We start from the raw sequence: 25232 nt of genomic DNA, 5'->3' as shown, positions 1-25232 counted from the left end.
AAGGGGTGAGAGATATTGCTTGAGGAACCAGTAGAGGTCTGAGGGTGGATTCATGTACCTCCAGGGAGGTTTGCATCGACAGGGAAACAGGTTTAGCTTTGTAAGTGTTAGACCCCCAAGTTTGGCCCCAGGGCCATACAACAAGTGCTTCGGCCTCCATCCCCCAACGGAATTTTCCCCCAGCCCCCAGAACTGCCACTGATCACATAGCTGCTCAGAAAGCAGAACTTGTAACAGGAAACAGCACCTTGCGGTCGGCCGACCTGAGGAGGGGAAGTTTCCCCCAGACGGTTGCTTCCTGAGTAGAGATGCTGGGGGCCGATTGCCTCCCTTGTATGGGCATGAGCCACTCGCGACCCTGCAATTGGCTTATTGTAAATTATGACGAAAAATTCGTTATATATTGTTGGCCCCCCCCCCGGGGACGGGCAGAGAGAAATCGAATTCCCGTCGAACCGTATCCAGGATTGATCACCCTGCAGTCTCTCTCTCCTGGCTCACGCGTTCCCCAGAGCCTGACTGCTTGCCGGCCGTAATGAAACTTTTGTGGTTTGTATGTGTAAGTATAATTAGTTGTTAAGGATATCTGTACATCTGTGTTGTTAGATAAGAGGCAGAGACTGGTTCCAGCCGCCCCAAGGCTCCTGCTAGGGGAAACCCGTTGACCAGGAAACCTTGAACGCAAGGGGGACCAGTTGAGCCTCGCAATTTGTGTTTAATAAGATTAGTTGCTGCATTTATGATTATTAATAGCACCAATATCACTTTTACTAACCCCTGGGACGACCTGAATAATTACTGGGACTTAGAAAAATACCAGGGCCAGCTTCTATTTGTAATTGTAGTGTTTGTGTTATTTGTTCTAGTATTATATTGTAAGCCCAAGCTGTAACTAATTGTGTTATCCCTTATCCTTATCTGTGACTCATTTAATAAATCCTTAATCTTTAACACTACGACTGATTGCTTGCGTTCTCCCCGTCACTACCCTTGGGCACTTGTCACCCCCCCCCAGGGCATCCAGTGATCGAACCTCCGCCCTATTCCAACGCTCATTACCCGGTAGATAACGGGCACCTGGTGGCCATATCGGTGGAGCGAGGGGTGAGAGCAATCTGTAATCAACAGTAAGGTTTTTTTATTTCTCTTTCCTTTTTCTTTACGCATCAAGAATAATGTCTCTGGTGCTACATGAGAGGCCCTCGGATCCAAAGGCAGATTTGAATGAGAATGTTCCAGGGACTTGATGTAATGAACCTGAGCCATCCTGGTAACTGTGGATCCAGTAGGAATTGACTGTTCCAAGGAAGTACTGGGTGACTTATTATGGTTATAAAGAGGTTTTGAGCATGGAATCAACGGGCTCGGATCTGGCCACGGCCCTCAACTGTTCACAATTTGCTGTGCTCTAATTTCTGAGGCCAGAAACTTACGAATATATTTTTGCTTTTGGTGCAAGGAATGGAAGTACTGGATCCTGAGAGTATGCTTTTGAGGACTGGCTCTTTTGACATAGACTAACCCTTGTCAAGGGAAGTATTTGCTCAGTAGATTTGTTCTCTGCAAATTCATGATGACTAGCACCCAAGGTATAGCTCAAGTCAAGGAGGCAAACACTTGGGTTGGGATTTTATGGATCCCTGCAATTCAGAGCTGGAAGGTTTAGTGATTTCCTATATTAACATAGATTGAAGGCAATTCTGACACTCCTTTCAGGCCCTCGGTGAAGGTGCAATAAAAGGAACAATAAAAAAGATAAATGCACCTCCAAACAATGCATGCTAAATAGTGTCAATGCATGTGTCAAGCAGGAAAGCTGGCAGGGCAAGAGAAATACTTCTAACTCCTGGTTTCTTTGTCTTCAGTTCCTATGTATCGGATCCAAGGACCTGTGCCAGGGCACTAAGATGCTAAGTCAAAAACCAAGGAAACAAAAAGAAAAACAGAAGAACTAAAGCTTAACTAAGGCAGAGGCACTGGGAACTATCAGTTCCAATGAATCTGTGTCCTAGGATCTGGTGAGATGCCTGGTCCATCTCCTATTACAGTTGGAAGAAAGTGAGCAGCTGACATGCCATACTGCCTTTTTTTAGGCCCACCCTCTGAATGTGAAGAGCTCGGAGGTGAGGATGGGGATCAAGAGCACTCCAACAGATACTGCTACTACAATGTTCCATCAGTCCAAGATGCACTGTGGATGCATCCTAAGGATGGGAATGTGCAGAGGCAACTAAAAGTTTTATGGTTTTATTTTTTATGGAAAGGAAGCAAAATGACTCCAACTGACACTAGGGAGAAAATTAAGAAGAAAGAATACAAAAACTAAAGCTCAATTTTGGTTAGGATAGCAATTCCTTCCTTAATATTCCTTTCTTTGGAAAAACTGTCATGGGATCTTTTAAATTTCCTTAGTTTTACAGATTGCCTGAAAGACTGCATTTCCTATACACTGGGACTTTGTTTCAGTACTGATACAGCAGGAAAAGTAGCCCCTATTAAGTCAGCAACACTACTGAGATCAGGATGTAAGCTCCCTTGGAAGTCTCCCTTCTAGTTACTGTTCAGAACCAACCTTTTATGAATTCTGGTGAGTTTACAGCCAGAGGACATCTGATTATAGGAATAAGTGTCATCTTTCTCTGTTATATGAATGAGGTATGCCCATTTTCTGAACAAACGTTATACAGACCCAGGTGACCAATGAGCTAGCCCTTAATCTATGGAGACCTGACCTCAAATTCTGATTCAGTCAAAAAATAACTGAATTTGGTTCTCTCTACTGAGTCTTGGTTGGACAACCATTCACTTTACAAAACTCCTATACAATTATGGAGATTGGCAATCTATTCTCAAGAAAAACTCAAAGAGTAAGGTAGAAGATAATATTTGTAATGGACATCAGAGTTGTGAAAACAAGTTCATACAATGACTGTCCACAGGCTGACTTTAATGAGAATCCAAATTACTCCCCAGAGAGCAAAAAAAAATTTACAACACTGTTTACTGCAAGGGTAAAGACCAGTTCCATTGCCATCGAGTGATTTCAAAGACACAGGAAAAGTCAGGCCACCCAAATTTCTATCAGACACAATTGATGCTTCTGTTTACGGTTCTACATGAACAGCATGTTCTCCTCCTCCAGATATTAAAAAAAAAAAAAAAAAAAAAAAAAAAAAAAAAAAAAAAAGATCAGATGGAGAACTATTTGAAATTGCTTAATAACTTAAATGATTAAAAAATAAACTGAAGCTTTTTTCAAAAGTAAAACTTCCAAGTTTTTAAATGTGCCATATAATTGTAAACCAAATTTATTATATTTGACAACATATATAAGAGCACAATATTAATCTTATGCATAAGTAATAGTGTGTCATTTTTTTTTAAAGTAGAGGCTCAAAGGGAAGTGATTAGCTCTACATGTCACACCATTAAAGAGATTAAAATGTCCCCCTCCACTAGCTGCAACATTCTTCTCCTCTGTAAATTCCAATGGCAGACCACTTTGAAGTTACTCAGGAAAATGTAGTTAGCAACCCTTTTTGGGCTAACCTCTTACAGAAATTATTGTTCACTAAAAGCACTAATATACAATAAACACTCTCATATATAGCATTTATCAAAAACTCTTAGTACTACCACAAAGATTGTAAATATGTTGCACTGGGAAATATCAAATGTGTGCCATATCTAATAACAAATACAGAGGTGTTTAGCTTTTTACCTCCCTTTGAATAATCTATGGAATGGTTGTGACTAACATCATTAATGTTTATACGATCTAAGCATTATTATTACTTGCTACCGTAAAACAAAATGTTGCATGGATAGGCTATAATTTACTTTTATTTATTACAGAGACAATTGTATGCCCATGCACTATAATAATAAAAACATTTTGAGAACATTTGGTTTATAGATTTCAGTTGAGATACATAAATGTTTATTACCTTTTATAGACTTGTAACTTTATTTACAAATTACCACTACTACATCAGGCATATAGATTTTAAAAACTGGTTGCTAAATTGCTATTGAACTTTTTTAATCCTCAGTGCTCTGAGTTGTAAAACAGTTTGATAGCAGAACCTCCTGAACTTTGTACTTCTCTACCAGTATTCAGTGGTATTCCAAAGCAAAATTTCAGAAGTGTGAAAGGCAAGCATTGCTCAAGAGCCTGGCAGTGGGATATAGATACTTTCATCTTTAAATTATTGGCCTGAATCCACCTCCAGGCAGCTATGATCTAAGGACAATACAATCCAAAGGCTATTTTATGAGCTGACATGAATTCAGTTTTGTGGTCTCAGTCCAGTTCCTGGGGTCAGTTGTCAATGTCACCATAACTGGTGCTGCTGTTGGTAGTCTCAGCAGAGAAGCTGAGGACTTGGTGACTGAACAACCTTCTCATCTCTGGAGATAGTTCCTCAAGATCACAGTTGAGGTGCATTGGTAGGACATCATGAATAAACTTGCAGAGTCACTGTCTGGTATATACTTGCTGCAGACAGGACTTTACCAGGGCTGTCAACCACAATCACTAAATTCACCTCCAAAATTTCCTTTTAAAAGGACTGATGTGCAAAACATCTGGCTCTTAAGCAAACACCTGAGGCAAAATCCTGACCCCAATGAAGTCAATACCAAAATTCCCATTGACTTCAACAAGATCAGGATACCATCCTCAGAACTAAGTAGGCAAGCGTTTTCTATACATGGCACCTCCTAGAATAATAAGAATATGTTGGTACTAAGGTGATAATGGAATCAGAAAATGGCTCTGGTAAGATGCACAGCAAGTATCTCTATTTAGAAGACATCATAGGAGACTCATATTTAGCCTATGGCCATATTTAAAACCAATAAGTGACATGTTAAGAGGTTTTAATAATACTAGCCAAATTTGGAAGTTTGGGATCTCGATATTTCAGACTGGTTTATCAGCCACTTTTATATAACAAGATTTAAAAAAAGGCCCAAAATTACTCCAGAATCAAGTTTAAAAAAAATTAACAATTTTTCCCCTTTGAAAATAAAAAAAAGCTAAAATTTAAAGTCTCATTGACAAAGAAAAATTTAGAAGTTCTATAAATAAGATTGCAGAACACAATTATATTACCCACTCGGGAACAACTATCTGCAAATGGCTGGGCCAATGAGGATGAATATATAGACATCTGGATTTCTGGCCAAGTGGCTGCTACTTTATTTAATTAGTTCTATAACATGACAGCTTCTCAAGGAAACCTGTCGTATCAGCAGTCAAAAAGGGGGAAGGCAACAGATGCTCCAACTGTCACTGCCTTCCCTTCTTTGATGCTCAAAACTGGAGCATCACAGTCCCAGGGCTTAAGAGCCCACTTAAAACTAAGGTCTTACACCTTGCCCTCTTCACTCCCCCTTTCCTTCCTATTTAGTTGATCCCCTCCCAAATAACCCCCCACCCCAACAATAATTTAAAAAATCATGGACGTAGTATGATGTTTGCTGAGAACATCTTATTCACTCCCCACCTGTGTTTGTCTGTCTAGATTGTAAGCTCTCTGGGGCAGGAAGCAACTACTACTCTGCACGCAGAGGGGGGCCTCCATTCTTGATTGACCTTTCAGCACTGTGATAATAAATATTAATAACAAAAACTTTGGACTTCAGCAGTCATTTGGCTTGGGCATCCTGTAGATTTTGCAGACAGTTGGCTGGGTACTTTGAGGACTGAAGTACTGTGCAAAATGACTTTAGTGTTGACAGATCAGGCCAGGATTTGTGAGGTTTACTGATATGTTGTTTGTTTCAGAAGATTACAACTTTAGGATGTAGTTGCTGGCAGTAGGAGTGTCAGATGCCCCTTTTCAGTGTGGTAGTCATTATTTTGGTGGTTAGTTCTTCCCAAACCATAGAGGTTCAGATGTTTGGAGGAAACCCCCTTTCTCTGTGAATTAAGGATCAACACACCTTTTTCAAGAAAGGAGGTTGGATGCATGATCATTCCTATCAGGTTAGGTAGCTTTTCAGTCAATAGGCTCTTTTGAGCTGCAGACTTGTGTGCTCTCTTTACATGGACCTACTCCTTTTTTACTACAAGAAATGGACTCCAATAAATTCCTAGTGTTATCAAATAAGGCAATGGATTTACTACACCCACTCTCTGCCATTTAAACTTTTCTTCTACTTTCAATGGAACAACTGGCCTGGGATAAGTGTTCTTTTCCCCATGTACACAATACATAGTTATCACTCTCTCCTGTTGCCACTGTGGTCTAACCAAGGTGCTCTATACAAGGGAACATGCTTCCACTGAATTCATAATGCCTCTCTGTAGTTCTCCTGCCTCGTTTGATGGGAATTTTCTTTATCTCAGGTCCTCCTTTTACACCTGTCCACCTATAGAATTCTGCAAACCCACTCGTCCATGTAAGTGCAGTTTTTTTATATGACCTTTGCCCCAGCACTGGTAACAAATCACTAAGCAGGCAGTTGGGGCACCCTTATTTGCCTCTCTTGACCAATTCCAGGGCTTCAATAAATAAGGTTCCTTAAGCTTCTTTCCTCTCTTCCTTGCTGTTGAGGAGAACAAAGCTCTTTTCAATGGCAAGTCTGCTTCTATATGCTCCTCTTTTAATTTTACAGTGGCCTCTTAACAATTCTGGCTGATGTCTCCAGATCCAGACTCTCATAGCCTTGGTGTAAACTGTACCAGAATAATCAAGTCCGTGAGGGCCTTTAAAGTTCTGACTCTCTGGCCTCAACCAATGATTGGCCCAGTCTGACAATTTCTGTGCAAAAGCCCTGGGACATATCTCACCATTCCATCTAGCTGCTAGGGATTTTTGGTGGTATTCTTTCGCTGACAAGCCCACCCTGTTCAAAATAGCATCTTTAAGTGTACCCATAGTGTGACATTACACCCCATATTCTTCATAGAAATATGTTTATGATAGGAATATGGCATAACTAAGATATACTTTATGCAAGATGATTCATGTAAGATATCGTTGGAAAGGTTATTGTGATTATCCAATTTGTATGCATGCATCATTTCTGTATCTAAAGTTAGGAACATGGAGTATGTAACAATTAAAACCGTGTGTGTATTTAGGAGACATCTACCAGACAATCACCCATCACAGCCCTCATGGGCCATTAGGAAGAAACAATAAGACTGTGAAGATACTAGTCTCTCTCCTTCCTGAGAGGCATCCTGGGACATAGTTGTGCCACTACTAGGTCAGGTGGTCCTGTCACCTGATACAAAATACTACCTTGGACACTGGTGGCACTTTTCCTCTGAAGGGGAACAGGGAACAAATAAAGGTTTTTTGCCTTAGGTAAATCATTTTTAAGGCTGGGGAGGGGGTTAATCTAGATGCTCCTCCACTGCCTACCTAAGAAGAAAGACTGCTGAAAGTACCTAAGGGGAAAGGCAGAGGCGAGTCCAGACTGAGACAGGGGCCCAGTTTGTAAGAAGAGATAACTAGAACTGTAAGTTATAGAAACTCTGCATCCTGCCTAATTCAACATTTAGAAGGAGAGATTACATTTTGTAACTTGTTTCTTTAGTGAATTAAGCTGTTTGCGTATTTTGTTTTATTTGCTTAGTAATCTGCTTTGTTCTGTTTGCTATCCCTTATAATCACTTAAAATCTGTCTTTTGCAGTTAATAAACTTATTTCTTGTTTCTGACATAACCCAGTTTGTGCAATCCATATGGGGGGGAGGGGCACAAGAAGCTGTGCAGATGTCTCTTCACATTGAGGGAAAGGGCAAATTTTTATGAGCTTGTGCTCTGCAGATTTTCTATACAGCGCAAGACAATATATCTTTGGGTCTGCACTGCAAGGGAGGTGGGTACCTGAATGCTGGGGCAAGTCCCTTAAGCTGTGTCTTCCCATAGCTGATCTCAGTGTCTGTCTCTCTCTGCTGCACTAGCCCTGCCTGCGCTAGACGAGGCTTAAGTGCCTGGCTCAGCAAGACAGTGTAAGGGGACCCAGGCTGGCAGAACAGGCGGGCTCAGTGGTATCCCAGTACATCAGGTGGCACCTTAAAGGGGGGCAACCCAACATGCATAGTCTTTATCTTGGTGTTTGCTTAGGGCCACATAAGCCACCTGAACGTCATTTGTCAGGTAAGGGGCTAGCTGCAGTGCCCGTGCACCCTTGTCCCATCTTGCACTAACAGCCAACTGCTTAAAGGTTGGCAAAAAGGCATTGGGGTCATCTCATAGGGTTATCTTGGGTAGTCCTGGCCTATCACCCAACTTCCAGTTCCCTCACTGGAACTCATCAGACTCTGTAAGAACTGCCACTGTACCTGAGACGTATGGGAATCAGTTAGAACCATAAGCATATGCTCAAGAACCAGCCAGCCAAACCACTGAGAGAGAGAGAGAAAGCTTGGTGCCACATCAGAGCCCTGGTATGCCCCACCCAGTGTTCTATTTCAAGTAGCAGACATCCTCCTTCAGAGGATGGAGATCAAAATATCCCCACCTAGAATACACTGGGGCAAAAAAAAAAAAAAAAAAATCCCTTCCTGACCCCTGCAGGTGTTTGGCTGAAACCCTGAAGTATGAGCTTTTAGGAAAGTTAAGATATAAACTGGATGTCGCCCCAGGGCTGCTGAGCCCTGCCATCACATGTAACCCTGTCATGCAATCAGACTCATACATTTGTCCAGCTCTCTCTTAAAATTAAGTTGTTTGACACCACAACTCCTACTGGGAGGCTGCTTCGGAACTTCACCCTTCTGATGGCTAGAAACCTTCTTCTAATTTCCAGCCTGTATTTGTCCATGGCTAGTTTATATTCATTGGCTCCTCTGCCAACACTGTTCTTTAGTTTAGATAGCTCTTCATCCTCTCTGATATTTACTGTCCAATGCATTTATAGAGTGCAATCTTATCCCCTCTCAGCCTTCTTTTTGTAAGACTAAACAAGCCAAGATCTTGCAGTCTCCTCTCATAAGCTAGGATGGTCAGAGAACAGAGGGCCTAATAGCTCTTCTCTGCACTGTTCCAGTTTAAATACATCTTTCCTGACCATGCGTGTCAGAACTGTACACAGTATTCTAAATGAGGTCTTAACAGTGCCTAGTAAAATGGCATTAATACTTGTCTACGTCTACTGGAAATGCATTTCCTGACACTCACATCAAATATGCAGAATTTTGCAAAATTTTAAAATATTGTGCACAGAATTTCTAGGTGCAGAATTCCTCCAGGAGTAAAGTAAACTTTTAAAATAATACCTGATTAAGTGTACGGAGCTATGTATTTGAAACAATCTTAATTTTACCTTGCCCATGTTAAAAATATTGATCATCATACTATGTCCTTTAAAAGCACAAATGCTAATCAAAGGCTATAGTATTTTGGTTCTAGTTTTATAGCAAATCATGAAGAGATACATGCACCCTTTTTTTTTTTAAATATGTACTGTATTACACAATCATTAGCTCTGAAGTATTTACAGGGAAGTACAGAATTTAATAAAAATTAAGTGATGAACATTAAAAGTAGTCTTACTTACAATTAGCTGTTTCAAGCCTACAAAAGACTGTTCTACGGAATTGGCATTTAAAACTTGTCTCTTCACTGCTGCTTGCTCACCCAGGAAACGGAGCATTAAGTCTTTTACCGCATCTCCCTGTCACAAAGAGAGAGGAAACACAGACTATAACAAAAAAACCCCACATTTTAACATTCTTCTAGTTACACAGAACTTTGAAAGAAAAGACAAGTAAAATGCTTCTAATGGAAAGATATTTTCAGTGAAAGCGCTTGTTTTCAAGGATGAATTCTTTTTGTAAAATGAATGCAAATCTTTACATAAGTGAGACTTTTCCACAAAATAAAAAGTTCAAAAATTAGGTTGGGATAGGCATCCAAACTTTGTGCATTGAGATCCGCCCATCACTAGATCTATATTTAGCTATATTGAAGCTGGCTTATGCGACGATTTTACATGCAGTTTAGCTGAGTAGAGGCTAGTTTAATGTGTGCTATTAAATTAATTTGGCTACAGTGAGGCAGTTTTATAACATACTTTTGGATATAGTCTGGCTATGGGTGTGGGTTTAACAGTATGCCTTCATTCTTAGTTTATCTATACTAACATTGGGATTTGCATTTTTCTTATATTACTCTTCTTGTCGTCATAGGGTCAGGTACTCTGCACCTCACAGCACAATATTCCCCAGCAGAAAATTCCTCCATTGGAGAAGATCTCCCTGTTGCCACAAGTATGCTGCAGTTGGATCCTGGCACCTGTGACCTCACTCCAATGTCTGGTATAGGGCAGGACGGAAATGTTGTGGAGAAAATGCTAATGGTACAACTTAGAGCACCAAGATATGTCAGGTCTAGGGCTGGCCCCAGAATCAGGGAGCTGTAACTGGCTCCTTGAGCAATTCTAACTTCTGAACCGAATGGAGCTCTGGTACAGAAGAGAATCTAGATCAGGGGTCGGCAACCTTTCAGAAGTGATGCGCGGAGTCTTCATTTATTCACTCTAATTTAAGGTTTTGTGAGCCAGTAATACATTTTAAAGTTTTTAGAAGGTCTCTTTCTAGAAGTCTATAATATATAACTAAACTATTGTTGTATGTAAAGTAAATAAGGTTTTTAAAATGTTTAAGAAGCTTCATTTAAAATTAAATTAAAATGCAGAGCCCCCCCCCGGACCAGTGGCCAGGACCTGGGCACAGTGAGTGCCACTGAAAATCAGCTCGCGTGCCACCTTCGGCATGTGTGCCATAGGTTGCCTGCCCCTGATCTAGATCCTAGTCAAGGCCACATGTTCTACATGGTATGTTAACCTAAATTATGCAGCAGACACCCACATTTATGCAGCACTTTTTCCAATGCCCCATCACTATTGCTGACCTCCTTTATCTCCCACAGTCCAGTAGTACAATCAGAAAAGTATTTGTTACTTATTTTGATATTAAATTCATCTTATTTTATTCTGTCAAATTTTAAATGTGCTGCGGATCCTTGTACTGAGGCACTTCAAAACCATAGTGATGGTAGCTGTTATACAAACCTGAGATTTGATATATTCATATATTATAAAGCCAGAAGAGGCCATTGTAATTGTCATAACTTTCCTACTCAGAACTGAACCTTAAGAGTTCAGAACATGAGAAGCTAGCATGAAACCTCCAAATGTTTATAGTAATCATGTAGCATGACCAGTTTTTGATACCCAGGCGTCAAGCTCTCTGCAGTGGTTCAAGAGAGTGAGTACCAAACTCAGGGCAGACTGTTATGAAACAGAGTATAAACCCCAAACTGGTTGTGACTGCTATACTTAAATTTCATCAACCAAGTATCAAGTGTAAACTCCTCAGGCATTCCAACAGCCTAACCACTGACTTACAGGCCGTCCCATTGGGTAATCCAGTCTGTCTTGCCACCTAGGCAAACTTGCCTTTGTGATAGACGGTCCCTTACACTAAAAATCACAATAATATGGTTACTCCCAGTCTCAAAGGAACAGATCAATCAGATTAATCTTACATCAAAGACAACCCTATAAGAAACTAACTAAAGATTTATTAACTAAGAAAAAGAAATAAAAGTTAACAACAAGGTTAAAGAAGATAAAACATACACAAATGAGTTACAGTCTTAGGTGCTGATAAGAGCCATACAAACATGTTCCCTGCATAAAATTTCAGCAATTCAGTACCCTTACGCTCAGAGAGGGCCAGAATCATTTAGCCCTTATGATCCTCTAACCTCTTTACTGAAGGGGTTAAAATTTAAAAGTATTTATTAGATTTTTTAAAAATTGTAAATTTAAGCACAATCACAACTTAAATACAATTGAGCTCTGAATTTAAACACAAAGATGTTATTTTGCAATGGAATTAGCTATTTTCTGCCAGAATAAAACTTATCATCACCATCACTGGCCAGCAAATTTAGCTTAAAAAAAAATCAATATTAGTTGCTGCCTCCATCTATAGTCTGAAAAGTAGACAATTTAAATCACGATAGTGGTAAGGAGAATCTAAACATGCTAGAAAGGAAGCTGATTTGGGAAAATACATTAAATAAGCATGAATGAGAAAACAGTGGTAGCTGGTATAACAGAAGTCAATAAATGAGTGAGTAGGGAAAGCAGGAGAAAGAAGAAATGAGGTGAGAGAAAAACTGGCAAAAAAACAGAAGACAATGGCAGGGAGCATAAAGAAGACATCAAATCAGGAGTGACCAAAAATAACTAAGGGTAGCAAAACAACTCAGAAAGCAACTGTTTGCAAATTAGAGACACACTGAATGAAAGAGCAGGAAGCATTATATTGTTTGGGGTAGGTAGTGTGATCTAACGGTAGAGCAATGGCTTGGAAGTCAGTCCAGACCTGACTGATAAGTCACTTTCACCTCTTGTGCCTCTGTTTCCCATCCTTTGTCTGACTTGTCCATTCTGACTCTCAGTTCTTTGAGGTAGGGACTTTCTCTCAGTGTGTGAATGTACTGTGTCATGCATAAAGGGCCCTCAATCTCAACTTGGGCCTCTGGGCACTACTCTAATATATACTCCCGGGGAAATCCTGCACTACTATGCAATGCAGAATTTGCAGAATTAATGTTGTGTAGAATTGCATTTTTCCCCACAGAATTGGTGCTAGACAGCTGCTGGCCACCACTAGGGACCACTGGACCCAGTGGAGCCCAGTTCACAAATAGAGGACACTTGCCAGGAGGAGAGGGGTTCCAGGCCCTGCAGTTAACACTACACCCTCAAGGGAAGAGGCGGCATGCAGGAAACTTTGTACAAGCCTGGTCCCAGCATCAGGCTGTTTCTTTCTTTGGATCCTTGGGTTCTGGGGGGTAGAGGGTGCAGGTGTCTGGGCTGGGGGCGGTGGGAGGCACAGCTGGACTTGGGGGGGTAGGGAGTGCAGGTATCTGGGCTGGGGGGGCACACAGCTGGACTCTGGGGGGTAGGGAGTGCAGGTGTCTGGGCTGGGCGAGGGGGTGTCCAATACCTGGGCTCTGGGGGTAGGGAATGCAGGTGTCTGGGCTGGGGGAGGGTGCTGGGCAGCTGGGCTTTGGGGATGCAAGTGCAATGGGTTAAAATACACCAGAATTATGCCATAACCATATTATAATAATATCACTGAAGAATATGGGGTGCAGTGTCACAGTGAGTATCTGGGCTGGGGGATGCCTCACGACTGGGCTCTGGGAGGCAGGTGGTGCAGGTGTCTGAGATCGGAGGGGCAGAGTTTTCCCCCCATGATGTGTCCAGTTGGCACATATGACACACCCAGACTGAGGTGCCCAGCAAAAGCGTAAGAGAAACAGGGAGTAGGCTGCCATAGGGCTTTCTTTAATGCTCTACTTCTGTAGGAACTATTTTCTGTTGTCTATATTGTGACAGACATACTTGTTGACAGCTATTTTGAAACCTCTAATTTCATTACTGAATGATAATGAATTTTATACTACAGTACTACTAAACAAGGCTTAAAAAAACAGTATTACCTGACCTCTACCATCTGGAAGACAAAACCTACTAGCCAGAGGTGTAGAGATGAAAAAGGAGGATGAGGAACATCACCTGTAAAGTCCAGAGGCAAAACTCTGCTGAAAAGCTTAACCACCCTGCCAGTTTCAGCTGCGAGGACAGGGGAGGATACGAGAATCTCTACTGTGAAGCAGTCTCTGCATCCTTTCACATCAGCCTCTGGACAACAGATATTAGATAAACTTGAAATTCTAGTCTTGCTAAAATCTAGAAGAAAGGAATTTTGTGTTTCTTCTCTCCTATGCAGTGTTGCCTAGCTGCTGAGAAATGCATAGGTCTCCACACTAGTCTATCCCTCCACCAACCTCCATTTTGAGTCTTCCTCACCAGTAAATGGCTTCAATGCCTGCCTCTGTTGCTGCTCCTAGCTTTCCTAAGCAGTATCAGAATGCATCTGACCTGATTCTTGCCAGTGCTACCAGTAGCATTCTGAACATTAGCTATGAAAAATGATAAGACTTCATTGTAGCACTGAATTCTACAAGCAGAAGCACTGGAGTTACCTGTCTGCAAACTTCATAGAACACCACACTGCTTTAATCTATATCCAGTTCATGTTTGGAATGTTATCTTCGCAAAAGCTAGAAATGACTTTTTAAACGGAAGCCTAGATTCTATATAAATTGATTACATCAGTCTCTACAAATAAGTAACAAAGCTTTCTGATCATTACACGTGAGTCAGCTTTTTGTCCTTTCATGAATGATTGCTCTGTCAGTCATCTTCAATGCTATAAGGATTGCAATAGTACACATAAGATGAGCACAGTCTGTAAAACAAGGTAATAAAAAGAGTAGACCACTAGATGTGTCATCCCATTTCATTGCCCTAACATACAAACAAAAAGCACGATGTAGCTATAGGATTCTTACCTGGATGTTGTCAAACTTCAATCCAGGCATGGTGAGATTCTCTTTGTCTATAAACAGAGTACTATACTGCTGAGTGGCTACTGAAATTAAAACCTTTCTGGTTTCCTCACTGGGAATCCAGGCATCATTTCTTCTATCTAATTCACTCATATTCAAGGCTGTCGCAAATGGGTCATCACTTCCAGCAAAAACAGCTTGGATCTGTGAAAATGGTTTAGGAGATTGTGATATTTCTAAAGATGTAGAGGGACCACTTGCTTCAGATCTCCCATTTCCTACAGAGTAAGTAGGGTCAGCAGAGTCATTGGAATTGTCTCCAACTGTACTAACAGATGACATTTGTTCTGGGACTGAAGAACTTGCATTAGGGTTACTGACAGAAATAAAAGTGGAAGTAGTAAATGAATCAAAAAACTCAACAGCTAGATTAGTGTTAACAGGGTCACCAAAAAATGTACTTAGGCTAGGACTTGGTTGAACCACCTGTGGATGAGACTTCACTGGGACCTCATTTACACTACTAAAACTAGGAGACTTCACCATTTGAGGCTCAAAGCCGTCATGTATGAACAACTGTGGTTGAGTATTAACATTGTTTGCTTGACTAAAAATGGTGCATACAGGGATAGGTTCAGCTTCAGGAGATGATTTGCTGGCAAGGGGTGATGATATTGGCTCCTCAGATTTACTTTCCTCAATATTACTTGGCGTTGAGTCATCTAGAGCTTCATTTCCCACTTTCAGTTCATCTTTCACTGCTTCTTGAATCAACTCTTCCTTTAAAGATGCCTGATCATCTGTTCCAATATCAGAAATGTCTTTAGGTGTTTCTTCATGTTCAGTTTCACTCTCATTACCTAGGGCTTCTTCCTTACTCACTTCTCCTTCTGGTTTACAAATGTCCTTGAGTTCCATTTGTTCCACAATCTCTTGCAGGCAACCAAGTTCACCGGTGTCATCTTCACTGTTGTTTGGAGAATCAGAAATAATGACACTCTCCATCATATGTTCATTAAGTTTATCTATGAAGTTATTGGAATCCTCTGAGATGGTCTCATTCCCTTCAGACTCAAATTCATCTCCACCAAGATCAATGGTTTCCTCATGAAAGAGAAGTTCTTCCTGAGCCCTCTGCTGAACTACATTTCCACATGCCTCCTCATTTGAAACACTCTTCTTGGCATCCTCATCATTACATTGATTATTTTCCATTGTGACTAAAGAAAGGGAAAAATATTCCAGAAGTTAATTGTATTGATCAATTTAAATCATTACTCTGAAACTCAAGAGTATTTATTAAAAAGGCAATGAAGGACTTTTTATGCAGTCATTTGATTATTAAAATATTTGTTTTTTACACTTAATTGTTGGCCAGCTATTCCGTACTTGGCACAAAAAATGTTTTAAATTTACCTTTTGCCACTATGAACTTGTGAGTCCCCAAACACTATAATTTCAGGAAGGCAATGGTGTGTGAGCATGCATGCACACACACTCCCATTCAACTCCAGCCTCCTCAAAAAGGTATTTAGCATTATGCTGCAAATATTTCCTTTCAGTTAAACAAGTAATATTATAACTTACTTAGCTGAGAGGCAACTACAAACATCAACACTAAAATGGACCAGACTTTTTTTTTTTTTTTTTTACAAAAATATCTTTCTGCTAAAAATTACTTATTCTGATCCTCCTTGGTTTTGATACTGCAAGAAACAAATAGTGCATCTAAAGCAGGCCAAAAATGTAGACTTACTCTCTCCCATGGTAAGAGTCCCTCTTCCCTATTTGACCAAAAACATCTTCATAACCTATGGTACCAGACTTCATTACCCTGGAGGTTTACTTCCTTTGGATTGTTCAGAAAACTTCTCTCAACATCCCCACCTCTCCTGATATACGCTCTCATTCATCTACATGCTTCAGAATGTTTTACTTAAACTAAAAAACATTAATATTCTTTCCAAAGGGCAAATGGAGACAGGAAGGTCTACTCGGGGGGCAGGAGGGTATTACTTGCCTGACAAACTAATAGCCCACATTTTCCTTTTCCTTGGTCACTTATTCAATAATGATTTAGGTAAGTGGCATTCAGATGATAAATTGTGATTACTGCTACCGATTGGCTAAAAATGGTTCAGGCAACCACTATTTTTGTTACCCCTCTGCTTTGTGCTTGTGTCAGTCACCTGTTATATCTTTCCTTTTACACTATAAGCTTTTTAAGGAAGGGACTTTAACTACGATTGTACAGTGTCTACTACGATAGCTTGAGCTGAGGCCTTTAGGCATTACTGGAATATAAATGTTAATGATAATAAATAATAAACATGTTTGGGTATAGAGGAAAGGAGAAAACCAATAAGCACCTGATCCTACTCCCACTGAAGACAGTTGGCATTTTGCTACTGACTCAATAAAAACAGTGCTGGGACCCACAGAAAGAGGATCATGCATCTTAAGATTTCTGAAATCTTTTGTTCATGTCTAGGAGTCTGCTTCTCAAATTTCAGAGACTGGAAACCTACCTAGTGTCTCCTATGAGATGGCACAGCACCTAATATGATGAGATGAGACACTATATTCTAGAAGGAATCAATAATAAGCACCTCTTCATAGCACTCTGACACTCAGCTGAATGCTTATGAATAAGGGCTATGTTTTAGTCATGTGTATTTTTAGTAATAATCATGAACAGGTCACAGGCCATTAACAAAAATTCATGGCCCGTGACCTGTTCATGACTTGTACTATACTCCTAACTAAAACTTGGTCTGAGGGTACTCTGAGAGGTTGGTCTGGGCGGGAGAGAAGAGGCGGTTGGTGGGGCTAGCAGGCTCCCTACCTGGCTCCATGTGTCCCTGCAGCTCCTAGGGGGAGGGAAGGCCCCTCTGCGTAGGTCAGTGTTTCTCAAATGCGGCCACCAGGGGCTTTGCTTGTGCAATGCAGCAGCCAGAGGCCATCAGAAGTGGTTGGGCCCTTCACCCCTCTGGAGAGACACAAGCTGAAGGAACAGGCAGCCAGTGAGTTCCCCACCTTCCTGGGGGAAGTGGGATAGGGCTACAGCCCTTGGGTGACAGGCTCCAGCCACAGGGCTTTGGGCTCTGTCCCCTGGTCATGGGATTTTGGGCTCCATTCCCTGGCTGCATGGTGACAGACTCTAGCCCCAAGCCCATCCCCCCCATCACCTCTGCCCCCAGCTGCCCCATCACCCTGGCCCCTGTTGCCTCTGTACCTACCTCCTCATCCACGGCTTAATTTGTGAGTAGATATGTTGTGAAAAGTGAAATTTAAATGTTTGTTAATATCACTTTTCACAGCACACTTAGTAGCTAGCAAGTCTTAAAAAAAGCAATCAAAAAACCCAAAAGAAACAATATGAAAAATGATAAGCGTATTCAAAGCACCTTATTTGTGTTTCTATTCTGTTTAGGTCCAATAAAGAATAGAGACAAGTGTACACTATTTTTATTATTGAGTCTGAAAACAAAACAAAACAAACAAAACAAAAACAAAACCCTAGGTAGATAGATTACAATGATTTGGATATGTATCTGTGCACATTTATTTGTTTTTCCTACAGTTAATTAAGTATTCTAGGAAAAACTGTCAGAGCAGCCATGAGCAAGAATTGGTGGCTGCACTCTGAGACCACCAAAAAATTTGTTGTGACAACCCCTGAAAGAGCTGAAGGGACATGCCGGTCATTTCCAGGGAGACCTCCCCAACCACCTTGAGGTAAGCGCCAGGCTGCACCCCAACCCTCTGCCCCAACCCTGAGCCTCCTTCCACACCCAAACTACCCCAGCAGCGGGCACTGCAGCTGGACCAGGAGCTGTCTGATCTGCTCAGGCAGTTCCGGAGCCAGCTGCACCGGCTGCTGCAGAAGTCACGGAATCTGTGACTTCCATGACAGACATGCAGCCTTACTTATGAATAAGGCTACATATTAGACACTGGTATTTTTAGTAAAAGCCATAGGCAGGTCACAGGTAGTAAACAAAAGTTCATGGTCCTTGACGCGTCCACGACTTATACTATACCTGTAACTAAAACTTGGGCCGTGAAGCTGCTCGGGGGGGCGGGGACTTGGGGGCAGTCCGGGGTGCCACAGGTGCTGGAGGGGCAGATGGCGGCACATGGACTGGAATCCCCGCTGGTGCTTGGGCGGGGAGAGTTGGTGGGGGTGGCAGGCTCCTTACTCGGTTCCGCATGTCCCTGCAGCTCTTATGGGGAGAGAAGGCCGGGGAGCTCTGCATGCTACTCGTGCCACAAAAGTTCTGGCTCTGTAGCTCCCATTGGCGGGGAACCATAGCCAATGGGAGCTGCGGGGGTGGCACCTGTGGTTCAGCGTACAGAGCCACCAGGCCAGTCCTCCTGGGAGCTGAAGGGACATGATGGCTGCTACCTCCCACCCCCGAGGTAAGTGCCACCCCACAGTCAATCCCCTGCCTCAGCCCTGAGCCCCCTCCCACACCCAAACTGCCCTAGAAACAGCCCAGAGGCTGTCTGATCTGCTCGTGCAGCCCCAGAGCCAGCTGAATCCGTGACTTTCGTGACAGACATGCAGCCTTACTTATGAACATATTGGTGAGACAGAGACATATTAACCCCCCACTTTACACAGAGGAAATTTGAGGCAGAGAACATTCTTGTCAAAGAGGCTTCAAATGTAGTAATACATTAAGTTTGTGTCCACATCACAGCCTTTCTGCTACCACACTAGCATTGGTATATCCGTGCCTATCATACCATGTTTATATTGGTACATTCTGGGCAAAAATTCTATATTGTTCCAAGGAAATAGACATCAACCGTATGGAGTGCAATTGCACTTTGGGATGTCATACCTGAAAGAGAGGGGAGAGGAAAAAAAAGGACCTGACAAGTCAATTTAGAAGTCACAAGCTAAGGGGCTCTGTCTGTGTTTTGGGAAGGAAGGGGAGAACATGCCATACCTGTTGCAGAAAGATAACCGTCTGTCAGCGCAGACAGGGATGACACTTTTGGTTGACATTGTTATAGCTGGATTTTAACCTTGCTGCACGTTGACACAAGCCATATTTAGAGGAAAGCATGCCAGCAACGTATTATAAACTTGATTAAAACTAGCAGTATGACTAGGGTGGGTTTTTGTTTTGTTTTTTTTTGGTTAGGAATTCTCTAGGCACCTGCAGTATAATTCCTTCTCTCCGACTCCACCCCAGTGCCTCAAGAAGATGTATTCTACTCTTCTGTTCAGTGTGGCTCCCAAACTTAAGCAGCAAAATAAGACAGCTTTCTATAGAAAAATTTAGAGTAACTGATGCCTCTGTAACTTTGAATGAGTTTGAAGTTACAAGGAGCAGGTTTTCTCTCACCACATAATCCCTGTTACATTTCCTGCTATCTACCATGGTGTAGACATGACACTGTTTAACTAGCTGAAAACACTGCTAGGTCTTTTAGTCTCACAACTATTTTCAAAATAACACTATGTATATTTATTCATCAATTCAGAGCTTGGAAGTTTTTTCCTCATTGGAATAAAATCAAAATCCTGTTTACTATCTAGAAAAATATCTGAATGGGAGTGAAAAATGGAACACACTGAAGAAAAAGATGAATTAAATCTAAGAAACACATGTAGATGTGGAATACTTGTTGATAAAAGATGCAATTCTGCAGAGGAAAGCTAAATATATAGAAAATTTTACTAAAAATTTGTAATAAGTGAATCTTGTTTTTTCCCCCCAAAGATCTCAAAGGTGAAGATTTCTACAATTCTCTGGCAATTTTTTAAAACCTAACTGGCATTTTTAAACCTCTCTTTTTAACATCTAAACTTTTGTATATCCCCAAGTGGGGTTCTCCATCACAGCTTCTGGCAAAATTCAGTAAATACACTCTATTTTATCTTTTGATTGTGAAAAAAAAACAAAAAACAAAAAATGCTATATTTTCCCATATTTCAAAGCCTATGCAGCTTTGGAGAAAGAAGCTAATTTTACTGGGAGATGAATTTAAGATGAATTTCTTTCTTTAACCTTGGAGGCTTCTAATTTGCTCCTAATCTCAGACTAAGTAATGATTACGTTTTTTAAAATTTTGATTTATTTATCTTTCTATATATAAAACTACAGCTAGCCTGGTACTGAATCCATGCAGAATCCCACTGAAAACAACAGTACTTTGCACAGGCACAGGAATAGGTCTCATTGCAGAATGGGCCAAAGTTATTCTAAAATCTTAATGAAAAGTTTCTACCAGTTATACTCACTGAAAATACTTTTAGCCTGCTTTGTGAGTAGCTCATTCCCTTCCCTTTGCCATCTATAACTGGGTTTCTCAACTCGTGGGTCGGGATCCAAAACTGGGTTGCCAGAATATTTCAAAGGGTCACGTAGCAGCTCCTGTCCCACAGGGCTGGCAGGGCTCACCTCCCTGGTCCAGGCACTCCAACCTCTGGGTTCCCAGCACCACTCAGGTTTAGCCCAGCCATCATGACGACAGGTATTTGGGTAGGCCAAAGCTTAGAATGGCACTGCAATCCCATAAGCCAGGTCACAACTCCACTCACTCAAATTTGGTCCAGTGAAGGGGGCAGGGCCAAACCTGAGCTGCACTGAAACTTGGAGGTTGCAAAGCCCAGAGCAAGAGCCAAGCACTGCCACAGCCCAGGAGCTGCAGGAGCCACCACTGTGGGGTGAATGCTGGGCAGGATCCAAACAAAACCACCTCCAGGTTATTTACTGTATCAGGACAGGCCATAAACATTTACAAATGGGTCCTGAGCCCAAAAAGGTTGAGAACCACTGGTTTATAATGCACTGGCAAATAAATACATGTGTGCTCACAGCTTTGCCACGGAATTTCCTGTTTCTGAGTCTGTATGGGCATCTGTGCTAATTCACCAGGCTAAACCTTTGGCCTGGCCAGTCAGTACCCACTACCTCTCACGTAACAGCGTGGATATAGAGCGTGGGTTTGACGCTCCCTGGCAGGTACCGCACACTCGGCTGAAGGGGGATCCGTGGGCATGAAGCAGGGCGTCCGCACAGTCTCGTTACTACTCCCGGGTAGCGCGGTGACGGGTGCGGCGGAAGAACATGGCCACTGTCTAACAGAGGAAGGGAAAGGGGCGTCCCAGCCCCCCAGGCCTGGCTCCAGGGCCTCTCTCTGGGGTTCACTTTCAGGCAGATCCCACGATCCTCTATGGGGGATGGGGAGGGAAGACTGCGTGCGCCAGCCAGACCCTCGTAGTACAAGCGACAGCGCAGCGGGGAGGCACCTCTGCTGCCGCCTCACCCCAAACCGGGACCCCGGCCCGGCCAGCTCCCCGCTAGGGAGCCCCACGCCAGGCTGACCACAGCGGTTCCCGGGCCCGACCAGACCCCCCTCCCCTCCGTTCCGCCAGGCCTCGCCTAGCCTGGCAGCCCCATCCCGCTACAGCCCCGACCCTCACCTGCTCAGCGACAGCAGCAGCCTTGCACCACCGCCGCCCGAAGGGTTCAGCACCTACTGCGTCTGCGCCGTCAACCAGAGACCGGTCTCCACGGCGCCTGCGTCGCCGTCACATCACCTGGAAGGGAAGAGGAACGGATGCCGCAGTGGCTCAGAAAGGCCCCTGGGCTAGCGAGTAACGCGTGAAACAGGGGAGCCGGCTCAGGCTGGGGGAAAGGGACGTGCGGCTGCTGAGGCGGGGCCTTGCGGGCACAGCCGTGGGGAGGTCATGGAGGACGACGCCCCAGTGATTTATGGGCTGGAGTTCCAGGTGCGCGTGAGCGGGGAGAGGAGGCCCTCGGAGGGAGAGGTTTGGGGCGGAGACGGTGGGCTGGCGTTGGAGGGGAACCCGCTGAGGGGGTGTTGGAGGGGAGCCTACGGGGGCGGGGCTGTTGTTCGCCAGGGGGGTGTCGGAGGGGAGCCGGGCGCGGTGGTGTTGGAAGAGAGCACGTGGAGGGGGGGCTGTTGGAGGGAAGCCTGCAGGGGAAGGAGGGGCTGCTGCTGGCCGGGGGTGGGGTTTGGAGGGGAGTCCTGGGGGGGGGGCTATTGTCTACTTGGGGTGTGTGTGACAGGGGTTTTCAGGAGGCACGGTGGTGGGCAGTGGAAGAGGACAGCTTCTTGCAGAGCAGCAGGAGCTGGGGGAAGCTGATACTGGGCAAGGGAATCAGATTCTCTTGCAGCCTCTCATTCCACATAGCTGATGATCAGGGGTTTTTCCTGAGCCCAAAAATGTGCCTATATTACAGTTAGCCTTAACTCTGACCTTTGCCTCCTTTCACATGTAACACAATAGCCACTCTCTAAGGTGCCTAACTGCCTGGGGACAAGAGGGGCCAGTAGCTCAGGTAGAAGGGGACTGATTGTGCAGAGTGGCTTGAGTTGTGCCATACTTGGCAGGATAGACGAACAGTGGGAAGATACGTCAGATACGTAAAGGCACTGGTTTCAGAGTAGCAGCCGTGTTAGTCTGTATCTGCAAAAAGAACAGGAGTACTTGTGGCACCTTAGAGACTAACGCATTTATTTCAGCATGAGCTTTCGTGAGGTACAGCTCACTTCTTCAAATGCATAGAATATAACACACAGACAGGAGATATTTATACATACAGAGAACACGAAAAGGTGGAAGTATGCATACCAACTGAAAGAGTCTAATCAACTGAGATGAGCTATCATCAGCAGGAGAAAAAAAACTTTTGAAGTGATAATTAAGATGACCCATAGAAGATGTGAGGAGAACTTAACATAGGGAAATAGATTCAATTAGTGTAATGACCCAACTATTCCCAGTCGCTGTTTAGGCCTGAGTTAATTGTATCTAATTTGCATATTAATTCGAGTTTAGCAGTCTCTCTTTGGAATCTGTTTTTGAAATTTTTTTGTTGCAAAATTGCTGCCTTCAAGTCTGTCACTGAGTGGTTAGAGAGGTTGAAGTGTTCTCCCACTGGGTTTTGAATGTTATGATTCCTGATGTCAGATTTGTGTCCATTTATTCTTTTGCATAGAGACTGTCCGGTTTGGCCAATGTACATGGCAGAAGGGCATTGCTGGCACATGATGGCATATATAACATTGGTAGATGTGCAGGTGAATGAGCCCCTGATGGCGTGGCTGATGTGATTAGGTCCTATGATGGTGTCACTTGAATAGATATGTGGACAGAGCTGGCATTGGGCTTTCTTGCAAGGATAGGTTCCTGGGTTAGTGTTTCTGTTGTATGGTGTACGGTTGCTGGTGAGTATTTGCTTCAGGTTGGGAGGCTGTCTATAAGGTAGGACTGGCTTGTCTCCCAAGATCTGTGAGAGTGAGGGATCATCTTTAAGGATAGGTTGTAGATCTTTGATGATGCGCTGGAGGGGTTTTAGTTGGGGGCTGTAGGTGATGGCTAGTGGCATTCTGTTATTTTCTTTGTTGGGCCTGTCCTGTAGTAGGTGGCTTCTGTGTACTTTTCTGACTCTGTCAATCTGGTTCTTCACTTCAACAGGTGGATATTGTAATTTTAAGAATGCTTGATAGAGATCTTGTAGGTGTTTGTCTCTGTCTGAGGGGTTGGAGCAAATACGGTTCTATCTTAGAGCTTGGCTGTAGACAATAGATCGTGTGGTGTGTCCTGGATGGAAGCTGGAGGCATGTAGATATAGCGGTCAGTGGGTTTCCGGTATAGGATGGTGTTTATGTGACCATCGCTTATTAGCACAGTAGTGTCTAGGAAATGGACCGCTTGTGTGGATTGGTCTAGGCTGAGGTTGATGGTGGGATGGAAATTGTTAAAATCACGGTGGAATTCCTCGAGGGCTTCTTTTCCATGAGTCCAGATGATGAAGATGTCATCAGTGTAGCGCAAGTAGAGTAGGGGCGTTAGGGAACAAGAGCTAAGGAAGCGTTGTTCTAAATCAGCCATAAAAATGTTGTCATACTGTGGGACCATGCGGGTACCCATAGCAGTGCCACTGACTTGAAGGTTTATATTGTCCCCAAATGTGGAACAGTTGTGGGTGAGGACAAAGTCACAAAGTTCAGCCACCAGGTTAGCCGTGATATTATCGGTGATACTATTCCTGATGGCTTGTAGTTCATCTTTGTGTGGAATGTTGGTGTAGAGAGCTTCCACATCCATAGTGGCCAGGATGGTGTTTTCTGGAAGATCACCGATGGATTGTAGTTTCCTCAGGAAGTCAGTGGTGTCTCGAAGATAGCTGGGGGTGCTGGTAGCATAGGGCCTGAGGAGAGAGTCCACATAGCCAGACAATCCTGCTGTTAAGGTGCCAATGCTTGAGATGATGGGGCATCCAGGATTTCCAGGTTTATGGATCTTGGATAGCAAATAGAATACACCTGGTTGGGGTTCTAGGCATGTGTCTGTACAGATCTGTTCCTGTGCTTTCTCAGGGAGGTTTTTGAGCAGATGGTGTACTTTCTTTTGGTAATCATCAGAGGGTAATGGCGTGTAGAATGTGGAGTTAGAGAGCTGCGTAGCAGCCTCTTGTTCATATTCCGACCTATTCATGATGACGATAGCACCTCCTTTGTCAGCCTTTTTGATTATGATGTCAGAGTTGTTCTTGAGGCTGTTGATGGCATTGTGTTCAGCACGGCTTAGGTTATGGGGCAAGTGATGCTGCTTTTCCACAATTTCAGCCCGTGCACGTTGATGGAAGCAATCTATGTAGAATTCCAGTCTGTTGTTTCGACCCTCAGGAGGAGTCCATGCAGAATCCTTTTTATTATAGCGTTGGCAGGAAGGATTCTGTGGGTTAGTATGTTGTTCAGAGGTGTGTTGGAAGTATTCTTTGAGTCAGAGACTGTGAAAGTAGGATTCTAGGTCACCGTAGAACTGTATCATGTTCTTGGG

The 25232-nt window shown here is 43.1% G+C and overlaps 2 protein-coding genes across 5 annotated transcripts in view; one reads left to right on the top strand and one right to left on the bottom strand.

Annotated features, from left to right (window-relative positions):
* The window catches only part of TRAPPC12 (trafficking protein particle complex subunit 12), a 92045-nt gene extending 70107 nt beyond the window's left edge, over positions 1-21938 (bottom strand). The window contains exons 1-3 of one of the 2 annotated variants that reach the window (XM_050950744.1): positions 21843-21938; positions 14402-15618; positions 9522-9638 (exon numbers count right to left, since the gene is read on the bottom strand). In XM_050950744.1, coding sequence (XP_050806701.1) covers positions 9522-9638; positions 14402-15613 — 1329 coding nt within the window. In that variant the 5' untranslated portion in view covers positions 15614-15618; positions 21843-21938. Of the gene's footprint in view, positions 1-9521; positions 9639-14401; positions 15619-19150; positions 19228-21842 lie in introns of those variants that run through there. The other variant, XM_050950743.1, reaches the window with a different exon arrangement.
* Positions 21939-21970: 32 nt separating this feature from the next.
* EIPR1 (EARP complex and GARP complex interacting protein 1) overlaps positions 21971-25232 on the top strand; it is a 181762-nt gene continuing 178500 nt past the window's right edge. Inside the window, exon 1 of one of the 3 annotated variants that reach the window (XM_050950900.1) lies at positions 21971-22151. Coding sequence is in view for 2 of the 3 variants with exons in the window: in XM_050950897.1 (XP_050806854.1) it covers positions 22110-22151 (42 nt within the window). In the remaining variant the exon portion in view is untranslated. The remainder of the gene's footprint in view (positions 22152-25232) is intronic. The other 2 variants (XM_050950897.1, XM_050950899.1) reach the window with 2 other exon arrangements.

Source organism: Gopherus flavomarginatus, chromosome 4, assembly GCF_025201925.1.
Source record: "Gopherus flavomarginatus isolate rGopFla2 chromosome 4, rGopFla2.mat.asm, whole genome shotgun sequence".
NCBI classification, from domain to species: domain Eukaryota; kingdom Metazoa; phylum Chordata; order Testudines; family Testudinidae; genus Gopherus; species Gopherus flavomarginatus.
Note: the sequence above shows the minus strand (reverse complement) of the source record. Positions and strands in the feature narration are given on the sequence as shown.